At 33.1% G+C, this 18,486-nt stretch overlaps 3 protein-coding genes across 5 annotated transcripts; 1 reads left to right on the forward strand and 2 right to left on the reverse strand.

Annotated features, from left to right (window-relative positions):
- Positions 1–334: 334 nt before the first annotated feature.
- Positions 335–2,811, forward strand: LOC142545893 (F-box protein SKP2A-like). Of its 3 annotated transcripts, none has more exons than XM_075653319.1 (5): positions 633–795; positions 1,057–1,148; positions 1,591–1,939; positions 2,027–2,168; positions 2,272–2,811. In XM_075653319.1, exons 2-5 carry the CDS (start codon positions 1,135–1,137, stop codon positions 2,643–2,645), a joined length of 879 nt encoding a protein of 292 aa, XP_075509434.1. In that variant the 5' UTR covers positions 633–795; positions 1,057–1,134; the 3' UTR covers positions 2,646–2,811. The 3 variants fall into 3 exon arrangements, with proteins under 3 accessions (XP_075509432.1, XP_075509434.1, XP_075509433.1); XM_075653318.1 differs by lacking the exon at positions 633–795 and adding an exon at positions 1,298–1,352 and having other exon boundaries at positions 1,123–1,144; XM_075653317.1 differs by lacking the exon at positions 1,057–1,148 and having other exon boundaries at positions 335–795.
- A 7,227-nt stretch (positions 2,812–10,038) lies between these two features.
- Positions 10,039–11,386, reverse strand: LOC142545895 (putative DEAD-box ATP-dependent RNA helicase 29). The gene is made up of 2 exons (XM_075653320.1): positions 10,954–11,386; positions 10,039–10,455 (listed from the first exon to the last, which is right to left on the reverse strand). Exons 1-2 carry the CDS (start codon positions 11,384–11,386, stop codon positions 10,418–10,420), a joined length of 471 nt encoding a protein of 156 aa, XP_075509435.1. The 3' UTR covers positions 10,039–10,417.
- A 1,161-nt stretch (positions 11,387–12,547) lies between these two features.
- On the reverse strand, positions 12,548–14,324 carry LOC142544649 (transcription factor MYB119-like; the record flags this gene model as incomplete). Its single annotated transcript, XM_075651679.1, has 2 exons — positions 12,548–13,570; positions 14,129–14,324. Coding segments are annotated over 2 exons (978 nt in total), but the record flags the coding sequence as incomplete, so codon positions are not given.
- Positions 14,325–18,486: the final 4,162 nt, after the last annotated feature.

An 18,486-nucleotide genomic window follows, 5' to 3' on the forward strand; every position in this document is an offset into this window, starting at 1 on the left:
TAATATATGTATTAATCTTGATCGTCCAAACCATGTGGAGACTTAGCATCAAAGCTACCGGCAAGCAGTAGGTTAAACAGAGGTATTGACTTATTCCTTTAACTAATAGGTACACAAACCTCTGTTTATCTTGTACAATCAAAACTCTGGTAATTTCTTTCGAGTTATTTCTCTGATCAATAATTCTCTGAAGTATATCCCAAAAAATTATTCTGTTTTGTTAATTTAAAAAAAAGAGAGAAAAGATTAGTTCTTTTTTGTTGATTTTTTTTTAAAAAACTGAAATTTCTTACCACCTTTGGTGGTTGAAACTCGGACAAGTATTTATCTCCTAGCCTTTGGTTATTGCTAATACTTCAGTTATAGGTATTGGGTTGAAGACACCTGGACCCTGGTAGCTGTTTTTATTATTTCTTGATCACTCTAGGTTTATGTATTTTTCTATTTATTTGACAGGAAGGGGGGCATACAGGCATAAGCTTTTTTGGCTTTAGTTCCTTTTTATGATTTTTGCGTGTAAGTTGACACGGGAGATTAAGAAATGAGAGAAACAGGAGAGGGTCTGGGCTTGAATTTTGAGAAGCTGCTGGGTTTTGGTGATGTGGTGGATGTGAATGAAAACAAAAATATTGTTTGTGGAGGACCGAAGATAAGTGAGTGGAAAAATATTCCAGTGGAGCTTTTGTTGAGGATTCTTTCTTTGGTGGATGATCCCACGGTGATTGTGGCATCTGGTGTTTGTCATGGATGGAGGGATGCCATTTCTTGGGGGCTTACTCATCTCTCCCTCTCTTGGTATACTTTTTTCTCTGTGTGTGTGCTGATTCAGTTTTATGTTAATCAACATTTTGTCAACAATTTTTTGTAGCATTGAATATTGGATTTCATTTGTTTTTTGTTGATCGTTGTTTATCTTAGTCAATTTTTGTAAACTTCTTGTAGCTTTCTTTCTCTGTTTATTTTATATCACAGTACTGGCTAATAGTTTCTTTGCTGGTGTGACCTGGCTATTTTAAGTTGGTAGCACCATGAATTAAAAGAGTTTTCTCGACACAGGAATTTAATCGTCGTTAGATACTAGGAAAGAATTGCGGGCTATTTGAAGCTTGAATGATTTGAGTTTCTAGAATCTCGATGATGGCCGGTTGGTAAGAATGATTTTTTTTCCCGGTCTTTTAGTTTGTTTTGGTTGGCAATACTCTTTTTGAAGTGATGAGAGTAGAGCAGTCCAACTTTTGAAGCTTGGTCCAATTTGGTTCTTTAATCGTGCTTGTTTGTCATTGTGATTATTGAATAGGTGAGGGTTATAAAGTGTGGCGAGAACCTACCGCCTGTTCTGCAGCCGTGCTTATGTATGCCTCCGGGGGATTAACATGGGTTTAGCAAATTATTATTCTTAGTATAATTTTCATTTAGGAAATGTTATTCGAAGTTGTTTAAGTGTGGCGTTGGTTGAATTGTTTTGTCTTTGATAATTGGTAGGAAGGGTTAGTTTTTCATAGCCCCGTTGTTTAGGGAGTAATAATATGCAAATTGTGGTAGCTTTGACTCAAATAACAATGACCTTTTACTTGATTTGTTTTGCCTTAGGTGCAAGAAGAACATGAATAATCTGGTGCTATCACTGGTTCCGAAATTCACAAACCTTCAGGTCCTTATTCTGCGACAAGACTCGCCTCAACTTCAGGACGTTGCTGTTGAAACAATCGCAAGTTATTGTAGTGACCTCCAAGAGTTGGATCTGAGCAAGAGTTTCAGGCTTACTGATCGTTCCTTGTATGCCTTAGCACGTGGCTGCCCTAATCTCGTGAAGCTGAACATAAGTGGCTGTTCGGCTTTCAGCGATACTGCTGTGGCATATTTGTCCGGATTTTGCCGAAAATTGAAAATCTTGAATCTTTGTGGATGTGTCAAGGCTGCCTCAGATAGGGCATTGAAGGTATGAATCTTGTGGCCTGGTCTATGTTTTAAGATCATAACATTTAAGACGGTTCGTGAGATTTTTTACTTGGACTATGTTTTGCAGGTCATCGGATACAATTGTGATCAATTGCAGTCGATAAACCTAGGATGGTGTGACCGAGTTGGTGATGAAGGGGTTAAGAGTTTAGCCTATGGTTGCCCTGATCTCCAAGCTCTTGACTTCTGTGGATGTGTTCTTATAACAGGTATATCTTTTTTATAGTTTGTTCTCTATAGTTGCAAAATAGTGGGGTAAATGGTGCAATTCATTTCTGTACTTTCTTATATTCGATGGTGCAAATCCTACAGATGAGAGTGTTATCGCCTTGGCAAACAACTGCCGTCATCTGCGATCCCTCGGTTTATACTTCTGCAAGAATATCACTGACAGAGCCATGTATTCTCTGGCACATAGCCGAGTGAAAAACAAGCATGAGATGTGGGCATCCGTTAAGAAGAACAGATACGAGGAGGAAGGCCTTACGAACCTGAACATCAGCCAATGCACTGCCCTTACTCCTCCTGCGGTGCAGGCACTCTGTGACTCATTTCCAGCTCTTCATACATGTTCCGGTCGCCATTCCCTTATAATCAGTGGGTGCCTGAGCTTAACTTCAGTACATTGTGCATGTGCTGTCCAAGCTCACCGTACCACACCTGCAATGGCTCATCTAGCTCACTGACGGGTTTTTAAGGAAAATCTTATTTCCTTTGGCTGAAAGAATTGAATCTTGTGTATATATGGTAGTTTGAGTACATTTTAGAACATTTGGTTGTATTTTTACCGTTTTGCAGACAGAGCGGTGTGTAAATGCTGTTTATTGTGTTTATCTTTGGAACCTTTTCCTTAATGTTTGATACTTTTTTTGAATTCTTCGAAGTGAAATGTGGGTGTATTAAGGATTTTCAGCATGCGTGGAAAGAGTGGTTAAATACTAGTAGGAACACGTAAATATTACTGTTGTACGATCCCATAATTAAAATATACATTGAACGTTTTACTGTAGTCCTCTGTGATACAGAACAGGGGAAGGGGGTGCATTATTTCAAGCAAATTACTCAGGTTGCTTTAGATTGTACGTTTATCATAACTAGGGGTGTAAACGAACCGAACACGTTCACGAACTTTTCGAGCCGGTTCGAATAATATTTGGTTTGAATTCGAAATTATCGAATTCGAGCCGAACTCGAACATGTTCGAATATTTTTCGAATCGAATTCGAGCTAAAATTATATTGTTCGATTGTTCGCGAACTTTAGCATTATATTTAAAAATAAATAAAATATTATTAAGTATATATATATATATAATATTATTAAGTATATATATATATAATATTATTCGAGTTCGAATCGAATTCGAACTCGAGCCTCATTTCGAATCGAGTTCGAATCGAAAATAATAAAAGTTCGAGTTTCGAATCAAGCTTCGAATATGTTTATTCGAATTCGAGCTCGAATACTGAAAATTTCATAAAATTCGATTCGATTTGTTTACAGCCCTAATCATAACCCAGAAGACGGCTACAAAAACAATGCCAAATCTAAAAGCCACTTACTGGACCAATATTTTTTATTTCTGAAGGAATATGAGCATTTGGGACGGACTTGAGATTATTTCTACCTTGGAACCTCTTCGATAGTCCCCTCGGAAACCAGGATTACCTTGTAAGAAAAACGTGACACATAGCGTGTACAAATTGAAATTGGCGACGGTCAAGAAAATTAAGTTACGTACACGAATCTTCTTTTGAAATTCATGCTCCCAAATTTTCTCGTTGATGGTATGAGATGCCTATAAATAGCAACGATTGAGGTCCCTAAGCACACACACCTCATAAAAAATATACACCATCTAAAGAGATCGTGCAGTGCTTAGAAGGCTTCAACCGAGAAGAAAATCAGATAAATCAAAATTTTCAATGGCCGGAGGTAACACTCGATCCGCTTCCGCATATTATATATCATGTTTATATACGTGCAAAACATGATTTTTGAGAAAAATTTCTAACATATGGTATCAGAGCTACTCAATACCTCTGCCTTGAAATTTTTTTTATTTTCTGAAAATCGGTTAGCATGAAGTTTGGATAATATTATTTAATAATTCCAAATTTGACGTAATTTCTAATACATGTTTAGAAATTATTTTTTGCTTGTTAGATATAATGTCAAATATTATGGATAAAGTTTGATGTGTACATGCAAATATGTTTGCATTTATTCTTGAAATTTAAAATGCAAATTGTATTGAAAAATATTTTGGTAAATCAATATTCACATTATGTTCATATTAAATTATATTGAGTTGTTTATAATTTAAAATGAACATATCAAGTGAGATGTGAATATAATATTTAAATTAAAATATTTCAGATGTTCACAAATGAACAAATAATTCTCACTTTATCACTACTCTGATAAAAGAGAAAAACTGATGAGCAGCCCACATTTTCACGTAAATGTGATCCTCACTTTATCACTACTCTGATTGAAGAGAAAAACTGATGGGAAACATATTTGTTCATATTAAGTAAAAATGTGAATATAAAGTTATTTAATGAAAAATTTTGGCTTATAAAGATTCACATAAATGTGGATAATTAAGTTGAATAATAATTATAAGGTGACGTAAGAAAATATGATCCGAGGGAGTTCTTCATAGATCGGTTTAAATTGTCTTGACTAGCCACTGGTCTCCCTGAGGAATGTTGCTCTGCTAGGAGTTAGGTATTTAAAGGGCCTTAGCCCCACCTATCTTTCCTGAGAGCACTCTTGGAAAGTGTTGATTGCGAAATAATTATTATATAAAACATTAAGTAAAGCCAAAATTTTTTCCGATGAACCGTATAATTTTAAATAATTAAGGAATAGCCACATCATCCTTAATTATGAAAAATTATGCATTAAGTGGATTTGGATCACATAATGAACATCAATTGTAATTAATTATATAGACATAATAAATTTTACCCCACAGGGATTTTTATTATATTTATATAACTAATTAGGTTAAAATATCAAAATATATTTTTCTTAATTTACCCACAGGAGTTAAGGAAAATTCATTTTGATAGTTTTATCATAAAGCTACAGAAATAAAAAATCTTATTGAATTAAAATTTTAGCCCACAGGCAAATTTTATGTCATTAGATTTTTAAAACATGAATTACATTGGTAAAACATGATATTGTCTCAAAATTTTAAGCATATTATATTTTTGTGCAGTTATGCAACCTGCGAGTTTTTCTGATATGAAATGTGACATTCCCGATCTAAAGGGCGATAATTATAAAATTTGGAAAGAAAGAATTCTTCTTCAATTGGGGTGGATGGATATTGATTATGCTATACGGAAAGACGAACCATCTGCTATTACTGAAAACAGCATTCCTGATGATGTTGATCTTTATGAAAAATGGGAGCGATCTAATCGACTCTGCATAATGTTCATAAAGACCAAAATCTCTGCTGGTATGCGTGGTTCTGTCGATCAGCATAATAATGTCAGAGAATTACTGAAGGCTATTGATGAACAGTTTCAGTCTTCAGATAAAGCACTTGCCAGTACCCTAATTATGGAATTCTCTTCATTAAGGCTCACCAGTGTGAGAGGTGTGCGAGGGCACATTATGAAAATGCGGGACATAGCGGCTCGGCTCAAAACACTTGAAGTGGAAATGTCTGAGACTTTTCTTGTGCACTACATTTTATGCACTCTTCCACAGCAATATGGACCCTTCAAAATTTCTTACAACACACATAAGGATAAATGGTCAATTAATGAATTAATGATCATGTGTGTTCAAGAGAAGGAAGGTTGTTAATGGAAACGAGTGATAATGTTTTTATGACTACACAAGGAAAGTACAAGAAGCAAGTCAAAGTCAAGGGAAAAGGGAAAGGAATAATTTCACCTCAACCTGACATTAAGAAAGAATCCAAGTGTTTCTTCTGTAAAAAGACGAGACACATAAAGAAGGATTGCAATAAATTTAAGGACTGGCTTGAAAAGAAAGGTATTCCTACTTCATTTGTCTGTTATGAATCTAATATGGTCAATATGATTTATAATACATGGTGGATTGATTCTGGTTCTACAATCCATGTTACAAATACCTTGCAGGGTATGCAAAACCTAAGGAAGCCAATAGAAAATGAGCGAAACATCTATTCGGGAAACAAGATGTCTTCGCATGTGGAGGCTATTGGGACTTGCTGCCTAGTGTTAAATAGTGGTTATATTTTAAAATTGAAAAAGACCTTTTATGTTCCTAGTTTTTCTAGGAATTTAATTTCAGTTTCAAAACTTGTACCCCTTAGTTATTCATTTCAGTTTTTGGATAAATCAATAAATTTGTTTTATAAATCAAATCTTATTGGAAACGGTATAATGATTGATGGTCTTCTCTCTATTTATTTACAAAATAATAACACCACTATGCATGTTCAAGGAGATATTAAAAGATGTTTTATAAATGAAGATTCCTCTATATTGTGGCACAGGAGATTGAGACATATCTCCACAGAGAGGATTAAAAGATTAGTGAATGATGAAGTACTTAGTACTTTAGATTTTACTGATTTTGAGATTTGTGTGGACTGCATTAAGGGAAAGCAGACCAATAAGTCTAAAAAAAGTGCCAAGAGGAGTACGGAAATATTAGAAATCATACATTCAGATATTTGTTGTCCAGATATGGACATGCAAAGTCGAAATACTTCATCTCTTTCATTGATGATTACTCACGATATATGTATATCTACATGCTTCATAACAAAAACGAAGCACTTGAAGCCTTTAAGGTTTTTAAGGCTGAAGTGGAGAAGCAATGTTGAAAACATATTAAGATTGTGAGAACTGATAGAGGTGGAGAATATTACGGTAGATACACTGAGAATGGACAAGCACCTGGTCCGTTTGCGAAATTTCTCCAAGAACATGGGATTGTTGCCCAATATACTATGCCTGGTTCTCCGGACCAGAATGGCGTAGCTGAGAGGAGAAACCGAACATTATTGGACATGGTGAGGAGCATGTTTAGTAGCACTAAACTTCCTAAATCCTTGTGGACTGAAGCTCTTAAGACAGTTGTGTATATATTAAATCGAATTCCAACTAAGGCTGTCCCGAAGACGCCATTTGAGTTATTTAAAGGTTGGAAACCGAGTTTGCAACATATACGCGTTTGGGGTTGTCCTTCAGAAATAAGAGTTTACAACCCACATGAAAAGAAACTGGACCCAAAAACTATAAGTGGATATTTCATTGGGTATGTCTGAAAAATCCAAAGGGTACAGATTCTATTGTCCATCTCACAACACTAAAATTGTGGAATCAAGAAATGCAAAATTTCTTGAGAATGATTTGATTAGTGGGAGTGATCATTCAAATGACATAATTCTTGAGAATGATAACATTAATGAACAACCCTCTTATTCAAATGACAGATTGGTCGTTATTCACACCCCTCAAGACCAAATGGGTGTTAGACAACCAGTTACTGAAGTTCCACAAATTGCTGATGACAATCCAGTAGATCAAGTTGTTAATGAAGAACAACAAGAAATTGTTGATCAACCAAACAACTTAAGGAGATCTACTAGAATAAGAAGATCAGCAATATCTAGTGATTATGTTGTGTATTTACAAGAATCGGACTTTAACATCGGAGCCGAAAATGATCCTGAAACGTTTTCACAAGCCATGAGTTGTAATGAGTCAAAACTATGGTTTAATGCTATGAAAGAAGAGATAATTCTATGGCAGTTAATGGAGTCTGGGATCTTGTTCAGTTGCCTGATGGTGTAAAAGTCATTGGATGTAAATGGGTCTTCAAAAAAAAGAAAGATTCATTAGGCAACATTGAAAGGTATAAAGCAAGACTCGTAGCTAAATGATTCACTCAGCAGGAAGGAATCGACTACATGGAGACTTTTTCTCCTGTGTCTAAGAAAGATTCTCTTCGTATCATTCTAGCATTAGTTGCACATTTTGACTTAGATTTACAACAAATGGATGTGAAAACGGCTTTTCTCAATGGAGAACTAGAGGAAGAGGTTTATATGAAACAACCTGAAGGATTCTTCTCTAGTAATGGTGAGCAATTGGCTTGTAAGCTTAAGAAATCTATATATGGATTGAAACAAGCTTCCCGTCAATGGTATTTGAAATTTCATGATGTTATCTCTTCATTTGGATTCGTTGAGAACCCCATTGATCAATGTATATACCAGAAGGTCAGTGGGAGCAAGATTTGTTTCCTTATTCTATATGTGGATGATATATTACTTGCAACCAATGATAAGGGTCTGTTATATGAGGTGAAACAATTCCTCTCTAAGAACTTTGATATGAAGGATATGGGTGATGCATCTTATGTCATTGACATTAAGATACATAGAGACAGAATTCGAGATATTCTAGGTCTGTCTCAAGAAACCTATATAAACAAAGTGTTAGAGAGATATCGGATGAAAGAATGTTCACCAAGTATAGCTCCTGTTGTGAAAGGTGATAAATTCAATTTGAGCCAATGCCCAAAGAATGATCTAGAGCGGGAACAAATGAAAAACATTCCTTATGCTTCGATTGTTGGAAGCTTGATGTATGCTCAGGTTTGCACTAGACCTGACATTGCATTTATTGTTGGGATGTTGGGAAGATATCAGAGTAATCCGGGTTTAGATCACTTGAAAGCTGCAAAGAAAGTCATGAGGTACCTTCAAGGGACCAAAGATTATATGCTTATGTTCAGACGAACTGAGAATTTGGAAGTAATTGGCTACTCTGATTCAGACTACGCTGGCTGCATCGATTCAAGAAAATCCACTTCAGGATATATTTTCATGCTAGCTGGTGGAATTGTATTTTGGAGGAGTGCAAAACAGACATTGACTGCTACTTCCACTATGGAAGCTGAGTTCGTAGCTTGTTTTGAGGCAACCTCACATGGTGTATGGTTGAGTTTCATTTCAGGGCTTAGAATTATGGATTCTATATCTAGGCCATTAAGAATATATTGTGACAATTCAGCTACTGTTTTTATGGCTAAAAATAATAAAAGTGGTAGTCGAAGCAAGCACATCGACATTAAGTATTTAGCCATAAAAGAACGTGTTAAAGATAAGAAGTTACTTATCGAGCACATTAGCACTGAATTGATGATTGCAGATCCTTTGACTAAAGGCATGCCACCATTGAAATTTAAGGATCATACAGAAAGAATGAGACTTGGTTCCTTTATGTAATTTTGTTGTAAGAACAAATTTAATGAAACTATAATGTGATATTTTCTCATATTTGTTGTGCACACATTCAGTTATTCGAGAAATATCGATAAAGTTGGACCTCGAATAAACATAGGGCTTATTCATTAAGTTATTTGAGAGATATAATACATAGTGATACATGGAAGATAATAATCGCTTTTAGATGACCTATAGCCATGATTCATGTATTTTATTTTCTCCTATGGTAAATGAGATATATGTGTCAAGTGGGAGAATGTAAGAAAAACGTGACACATAGCGTGTACAAATTGAAATTGACGACGGCCAAGAAAATTAAGTTACGTACACGAATCTTCTTTTGAAATTCATGCTCCCAAATTTTCTCGTTGATGGTATGAGATGCCTATAAATAGCAAAGATTGAGGTCCCTAAGCACACACACCTCATAAGAAATATACATCATCTAAAGAGATCGTGCAGTGCTTAGAAGGCTTCAACCGAGAAGAAAATCAGAGAAATCAAAATTTTCAATGGCCGGAGGTAACACTCGATCCGCTTCCGCATATTATATATCATGTTTATATACGTGCAAAACATGATTTTTGAGAAAAATTTCTAACATACCTTTCAATGGAAATTACAGTAAACTCAAAGAAATAAGGACTACGTTACAGAACATTCAAAACTGAAATGGTGAAATAAGGAGATGATGGGGGAGGTAATCGCATGCTCCAATACGGAGGCGGCGGAAGAAAAGTGTATCAACATTAGATGAATGTAATTGAATACACAGCATCGAAAATGTTAAATATATGAACTTAAAAAAACTCGAAGACCACGTATTTGGACAAAATATACAACTGAAGATTATATATATTTGCACAACCAGTTAAATTTAGGCAATAAAAACTTTCATTTTAACCTTAACATGAATCGTTAATGATTGGCTTACCGTACCCTCAACTAGGATTCACTAACAAGTCAATATGTTAGGTTAGGGGGATCATATCCTATTTATATGGGATTGTGTCGTTTAAATTTTTATTTCTTGGATATAAGATACATGTAAACAACGCAAGGTTCACATCAAAATTTACCTGCTGAAGTTGAAGCTCCTTCAACAGAGCCATCATTTGTCCTTTCAAGCGATACTTTCTTATGTGACTGTTCTTTCCACCTCTTGTATATCCCAGTTTTATTAGCTTTCAGTATATCCCAGTTTTATTTGCTTTCATTTTTGCACCACTTTCTGTTTTTATCTGCAAGAAAAGATTGCAAAATAAATAGAAACACAATACCGGTTAAGATTAACCAAGACAAAGAGCCTTAGACAAAAGGAAAATAAAAAATCTGAAACTTTATATTCATGAATGCACTGTGACAACAAATATAATTTGCATATATTGTAGACAGTTTGCTTTACGTAAAATGGTTAATTGCAAATACATCTTAATGCATTGTATATGTTTGGCAGATAGAAGCTGGGGGATCAATCATCTTAAATTCAAGAGGGTTGTCCATAATCAAATTTCTTCCGACGCATACAATTAATGTAAAAATTTCGAGTCTGTCATAATCAACGAGGTTAAAATCACATGGGATATCTATTACCTTAAAAAATCATTACACTTCAAAGGGATTAAGAAAATAAGACAGGCCTCAGGAATTGCACGCTAGCCACAAAAGCTAACACAGTAGGTCCTCTTTGACCATTGTGCTAACAAATGTGATTCGACGCCTGAGGATAAAGCATTCACCTGTAAAGCCACCGAGTTCTTTACTAAACTTAAAAGTCTGGAGAGCCAAGTCACGCGTGGGGCAAAGGATGAGTGCCGGAACTCTTGCCTGCGGAACGTGGTGCTGGAGCTTTTGGAGCATATGGATCAAGAAAACCGCCGTTTTCCCGGAACCAGTGCGGGCCATGGCCACAACGTTGCATCCAGATGGAATAAAAGGTATGATTTTGCGCTGGATAGGTGTCGGAACCCTGTATCCCTTCTTCTCGACACCATTGTAGACTTTAGAGCTCAATCCAAGAGACTCAAATCCTCCGGATTTAGATTTATTCGACTGCTTTTGCTTCTTCTTGAACTCTGATTTTGAGGCCGCTAGAATTTTCGCCATGGGATCACGGCGGTTCTGCGGCGTGAGTTTTTCCGATAAAGCCACCGACCGTCGGATAATTAGCATGGTTTAAGGGGTTTTACGGAGAACAAACCAAGCCCAATATGTGCTGGGCATTTTGGATTGTATACAAATATTCTTTACTGTGGGCTTTTCTTGTGAATCCATAAAAAGCTTGTCGATCTGGATCAAGCCCACAAATGATTGTTTAGATTTTTTAACCAATTCAGTTGCAACAAAATACCTCATTTCAAACTCGAATTTCGAGAAGTTATTCATAAGATACTTTTAACAATAAGTTTTTTTAAAAATTATGATATTTATAGATTATGAAAAATAAAAAAATTAAAAAGAGTTTAATTTGAAAATGAAAATAAAAACTTAAATTCTTGTAAAGTACATGTTTGATATATAAGTGATTATCATGCTAGTTTTGTAATAAAATAACAAAAATATTGTAATTAGAGAACATATATATTTACATTTATTTGAACGAATGTAAATGATAATTTTGAATTAAATAAAAATGTTTGGGGTATGTGTGTCAAGAATAATTTTCATTTACTAGCTTTGGTATTTTAATTAAATTGAACATAAGAAAATTATGGGTTAAGAAAAACATCAAAAATTAATAAATTTTTTAAGTGAAAAGTGAATAATCAATTTTATTTAATAGTTGCAAAAACTCCCTTATAGTTTTGATTTTGATAAAAGAAGAATTGATTTGTTAATGTCATTATTTACAACTATAAAATATTTTTTCTTGACGAACTTTTATGTAACTTACATTTATAATTACATGATGATGACACCAACATAATATACATTTTTTGGGGGAAAATGCAATTGTGATAATCAAGTTTTTTTTTTTTTTTTTTGCGATTTTGGTCATCTATATTAAATTTCATTTTTAGTTAACTATTCCGGCATGATGCTAAGGTGGTGCAAATGCAGCGCTGACATGACACTGATATATATATTCGATGCAACATCAACCGTTTTGCAGAAAAAATGATTAAATTGACAAAAAATTGAAAGTTGCTGAATTAAGATTAAAATTTAACAATATATATACCTAAAATCGTAATAAAACAAACATACATCAAAAAGCAATATTGCAATTTTTCATTTTTTTTCAAACTTCGGAATAGTTCAAAATGACTATTGTTTGTATCATATTGTCACTAATTAACAGAATCAGATACATAAAATGAAATATGCAGGCAGCATGCAGTTGGTGAAACAGAAGAAAAGCTTCAGAAAGCTTATCAAATTCAAAATACAAAATCCACATGTTTGTATTATAATGTCTTAATTTCACACGATACTAAGCTCCGGAAGAAGTATTAAAAATACATTCTACTATAGAATCTATCTATAACTACATAAGAAAACGAAACCTTTTACATTAACTACAAATTAGAGACTAGCAGCATGTATTCATACTATTAACTGAGCTATGTTATGATCAAGAAGGGATCCCCACGCCAAGAAAGTCTATGAAGGGAACTTCCTTCTTTTGAATGGGGTTTAGTTCTTCAACTTGCTGCTTAATACTCGTTCTCGTTTCACCGAAATGGTTAATATTGTCTAGGATATCAATACGCCCTCTATCTATTTTTCCAGATTCTAGATAAGTTAAGGAACTTGGAATGGCCGATTTCTTGTTTAGGGTATCAAACGCTCTTAGATCCCTCTGGCCGTCAAATACGAAAAAATTCATTCGATGATTGATCGAGCTATTGGAGGTATAAATACGTGGCACACCTTTTCTTTCACACAAATCAAGAGTTTTAGCAGAAGATAAATTATTAGCCAGCTTAGTGGACGAACCAGACGATGAAGCGGAGAAGATCTTATCTGTTTTTGGGCCATGCAATTCAAAAATTCCACCATTTTCGAAGCTGATCCTTGAGCCATGTTCATTATGGAGCCTTGAATTTCTCATTCGAAAATCATAGAGATATTTAGAGCAAGACTTGGAGTCTTTGATAGCTGCATCATGTTGATCTTGAAAGCTTCTTTTTTCACAAATCTTTGAATTCTCTCTTTGCTTTCTAGCCATGATAACATGCCAATGATTCTTTACAGCATTATCGGTTCTACCTGGGAAAAGTCTTGATATAAATGCCCATTTGTTGCCATGCAATCTGTGCGCTCCAAGTAGCCTTTCTTCTTCTTCTTCCGAAAACGGCCGTCTGTTGATTCGCGGGTCTAGTTGGTTAAACCATCTTAATCGGCAACTCTTCCCTGCGTTTGATCGTAAGCTTACATTTAAGGTGCAAAAATTATCAAACCAAATATAATTCAAAAGTCTATAGATAAAATTTGATTCTTTAATTCTATTTGACAGAATATATCGACGCAATAATTCAGGAGCAAATTAAAGTTTTTTAGGGTTACAATATAAGTTATAGGTAAATGTATATTGTAGAAAAATAATCGATAATTGTTGGTGATAGCATGATTAAACTCTAGTGTATCTATGTATCCTCCTCTTGTTACAATCAACAGTTACGACTTCTACATCCACAAGCATCATTAGCTAAAATGTTGTCTTTATTAATTTATGCTAGGTTTAATTCAACATAAAAGCCTACTTGTAATAAAAAAAATTAAATAAAAGCTTAAAATTTGAAAGTCGAAAGTATTTTTCATGGAAAAATATCACCCTTTCAACTTTTATAATTCTAGGCATGGGGTAGATATAACCAAAGAGACTGATCAAGTTAAAAGGTTTTCTCTCTATTCACCGGCGTACCCAAATTTTTTTGTGTGCACGCGCCGTAACTGCGTAAGCGTATATACCTGATCTTCCTAGAAGCTTTTCTGCTATGGAATTCCAGTTTTGAGGTCCGTACTGATGAACCAGTTGCCGTAGTTTATCGTCTTCTGCAGGTCTCCAGTGTCCCTCGAGGCGCTGGACAGGTAGTACTCCTTGTATCACCACTTGAATCCCCACAATAATTGGTTTCTTCCATGGATCTAAAGCTATGATCTGTAAGTTTATCAAATGTTAAGAAGAAAGAAGTTTAGAATAATTAGACGATCGGGTGTGGTGAATATGTAGTGGCGGCCGAGTACGCGTCAACATATATATATATATATATATATATATAATCATAATTGTTGTAGTGAATTGTAAGTCATATATCATTCTCATCTTACTGTATCATTTAATTACCTCAACATAAAATAATTTAAAAAAGGGAAGAAAATATCTCTTGAACTAATTTTGAGACTTCATCATATACATACTTTTATAATTATTTTTAAACTTAAGTTAGAGTAAAAAAGAAAAAAAAATTGTATTTTCGAAAATTATTACACTTGTAAATTTGATCAGCATAAAATACTATACTAAAAGTCGCACCCTTTTTCGCATCTGTAGAAATACACCCTTCTTTGTCCCAAAAAAAAAAAAAAAAAAGAGGAAAGAAATACACCCTTCTTCTTTCTCTATTCGCCCACGTACCAATGGTGATTAAAGGTTGTTGCTTCGCATAAACGTTGATATCCTTCATTTCTTTGTCTGGTTTATTTTATGGTAATATTTGATGTAATTTTCTAATGCATTCATTATATTTCTACGATCTGGTATTGATTTTAATAAAGAAAAATGCATGGCATGTATTAATCATAGAACACATGAAAAAAGAATCTCAAAATTCAGAAATCATGAGGTAATCAGGGTAGACAAATAAAAAAAAGCGATTAAAACGACAAAAAATAATGATAAATATTTGTATTCCAAATTAAAACTCAAAGTAAATACTGGGATTCACCTTGAATTCAGAAAGAGGGACGAGAAGATAAACTATATATATGAAGAAATTTATTTGAAGCTAATGCTGCCGTTGCACAACTGAGAGATCATTGCTCCAGGATAGGAGAATACTGCAGCAAATTAATCAAATGATCAGAGGATTTCTTCTTAAATTATAAGTTTGTGAAAGCAAATTTTTCATCAATAAATCCTTATATATACGTATAAAAATATGTTGTTCATCTATGATGTATATATGATGGTTGGTGGCCTTTCCATGTATATATATATATAAATATAATTGAGAAGTTTGATCAGTCGTATCTCTTTATTTTAGCAAGACAGATTAGGCTTACACATATAATGAATTTATTCTTTAAGGTAGAACAATTTAATTATATTTAGCGTAGTTTTATCTTTTAGGGCCGAAATCTACTATAAATATATTGTGTTTTTCTTTAAATTATTTGGTTTATGTATATATCTGGCATCCGAATCCGAATCCTGCTTGAGTAGGATGAACTTTAAGCTAGCTCCTTGCCAGTACTGAAACCGATGGCTGCGGGTTTAAAATTAAATTAATAAATATATGTGAACGATTGGATCTAAGTTCACTCTAGTCAAAGTTTGTTTGCTTAGGGTTTATCATCGTTTGTCGATGAGTTGATAATTATAGCTAGTAAGGTGATATATATAAAAAGGTACATTATATATATATATATGTATATATATATATATATGTATATATATATGTATGTATGTATGTATGAGTTGGAAGAAGAGGATTCTTACAATTATCTCTCAAATCTGATATCTCATCTCATCTCATATTTTGGACCTCGATACAAGATAAGCTACAAATAATCGGCTATTCTTTGTATATTTTTGTTAATCACACACATTTAGATATATATGTGTGTATACACGTGTAACTTACCTAGGCGTAAGAATATTTTTGGAACAAATTATAGTGAGATGGAAGATCTTAATAACTTGATTAAAAATTATATATGATGTAAAGACATATCACCACACATTAATTAATATTTAGATATCGATTTTATACCCACCATTGGAGATGTATGCTTTTATAATTGGTGACGTTAATTGATAAACTATTTTAGACAAATCAGAAGTAATTCATTTCGTGAAATAAGCATTAATCAGTCTGTTAAGAAACCATTTTCTAAAAAAATTAAAATGGTTGAAACGTTTGTATTTGACTTTGTCATCTGCATGGAAATATTCTATCACTGTATACCATATTTTAGATTTAATTTTTTTTAATTTTCATTATTATAAAATTCCAAATAAATAGATTCATAATCACAAATGGATACCCCGATTCCCAAACAAAATAAAATGAACTTTTAAATAACAAAATATATTTTGCTTGTTGCTTTAAATATTTTTGATAATAAACATAACCACGTATTTGTTCAAAAATAGTCAATAGTTAATTTTAAGCTTGAAATGATTAAGAAGAGCATTAATAAGTTTTTTATATTCTCATTTTTAGATTAAAAAATTTTTCTAAAGTTACTGCGGTGACTTTGTACACTAATAAATATTAAATTAACATATATAAAATTATAAGGAGAATGATATTTAACTATATTATTTTATAAATGCACTCTATTTTTTGTTTACTCTTTTGTTGATTGTTTCTTTTATAGGTAAGTTTGTTAATGACTCTTAATTAATCCTAAACTAGATTGCCAAAAACTATAAAAAAAAATTAATTAATTTTTTTAGTCTCCATAAATATAAAATAAGGTCATTTGTAAATGCTTCTATTTTTGGGTTTTTTATTACTAATTTATTCAAAAATGAATGCTTCCAAACAGCACTCTCTTTACCTCTTTTCTCTTTATATATTTAATTTTTTTCAAAAAAAAAAAAAGAAAAAGAAGAGAGAACAGAAACAGAAATAGCCTGTACTTTTCAAAGAAAGCTACATTATAGTATACGATAAAAAGTTTAACAACATCCACACAAGAGATTACTAAAAAAACAGAATCGCAAATGAAGTAATCCTGAATATTACATAAATAAATGTGGATTAGATATTTCTTGAAGAAATTTAGTTAATACCAACCCCTAATTTATTATTCCTTTTATAACTAATCTTACTCAATTACTGTTTAATTCCATTATACCGAGAGATTGCCACTCATTTTCAGTCAACAAATTGCCTCTAATTCTCAATTAATTAAGGTGTAGTATGCAAATTAATATCTTGACAGTGTAGCTAACTTGTTTTAAAACATCTAAAAAAATCAATTTATATAAAAATTTGCCGAATTGGTTATAGTTATTAATTTTAAGTTAGCAATAAGTTTATAATGCATGGAAGGTGGAAGATTCAAAGACATTGAAAAGTGTACATACTTGGAAAATGAGAATAGAGTCCACCCTGAACTCATGACGTGTTATTTTATTTTATACAGATCTATTTATATAAATAATATTCAAGATTTGAGAAATTAATTGTGAATATAATATAAGTTTATTTTACAGATAATTAACTGTAATATAAAATCAACGCCGTTTAATGCTCTTACTAGGTTGGGTATATATTTATTTATTTGTTAATTATTATAATATATAGATATGCTTTAATATTTGTAGAAATCGAATGGATTAATATAGAAACATCTAGCCAACCATTGTGTGTGTATATGGTATGATTAAGCGTTTACCATTAGACCAATAACTATAATTGTCAGTCAATGTTCGACTTTATTCTCTTATATTTGTGAGTCTGTGACAGTGCAAAGTGTACCTAATCATGTGCTAATGAGTTGAGTTGTTAGACTCATGAGTTCGGAGAAATGCATGTCTATCTGTTGGTGTTATCTTACAACATTTAGAGATCGGTCTTACCATTTTCATGCCGTCGACCATGTCATCGACAAATACATGTTTATCCATTAATATATGATGTCACTTTTTTATAACTCATCTGACCAACAAGATCAAACGGCGCAACGTCGACAGCTTGACGCATGAAAACTTCTCAGGAAGTCATCAATCTCAATATTAGTTTCACACATGCACAATTAATCGAACAATATATATATCATGCATACTAATCATTGATTAACATATTGTGTAAACTCGATCGTTTAAGCAATTAAATAGTAAAAATTCATTCAATAAATTGTGGTTTGCATCTTGGAATTTAAATGTATGAACTCATTATTAAACGATTGACTAAAACTTTATTTTAGCAACTTTTCTTTATTGACTAATAATTTATCATAGACCTAGCCGGCTAGCCCGTTGCTTCTTCTTTTTATTGCGTTTTGGAAAAGGAAAAAAAAATCCCATATTCGGCTCGTTTTTAGCATTGGCTTAGTTTAACAAGGGACCCGTGATAAAATGGCGAGTAAACATC

The sequence above is a fragment of the Primulina tabacum genome, chromosome 5 (assembly GCF_025594145.1).
Source record: "Primulina tabacum isolate GXHZ01 chromosome 5, ASM2559414v2, whole genome shotgun sequence".
NCBI lineage: Eukaryota > Viridiplantae > Streptophyta > Magnoliopsida > Lamiales > Gesneriaceae > Primulina > Primulina tabacum.

Bases quoted from the DNA above. Each gene is read 5' to 3' on its own strand.
- LOC142545893 (XM_075653317.1), top strand. From the start codon at position 542: ATGAGAGAAACAGGAGAGGGTCTGGGCTTGAATTTTGAGAAGCTGCTG. The intron at 796-1,590 runs GTATACTTTTTT...GTTTTGCCTTAG, and splicing joins ACTCATCTCTCCCTCTCTTG to GTGCAAGAAGAACATGAATA. The intron at 1,940-2,026 runs GTATGAATCTTG...TATGTTTTGCAG, and splicing joins CCTCAGATAGGGCATTGAAG to GTCATCGGATACAATTGTGA.
- LOC142545895 (XM_075653320.1), bottom strand. From the start codon at position 11,386: ATGCTAATTATCCGACGGTCGGTGGCTTTATCGGAAAAACTCACGCCG. The intron at 10,456-10,953 runs GTGAATGCTTTA...CTTTTCTTGCAG, and splicing joins AGAACTCGGTGGCTTTACAG to ATAAAAACAGAAAGTGGTGC.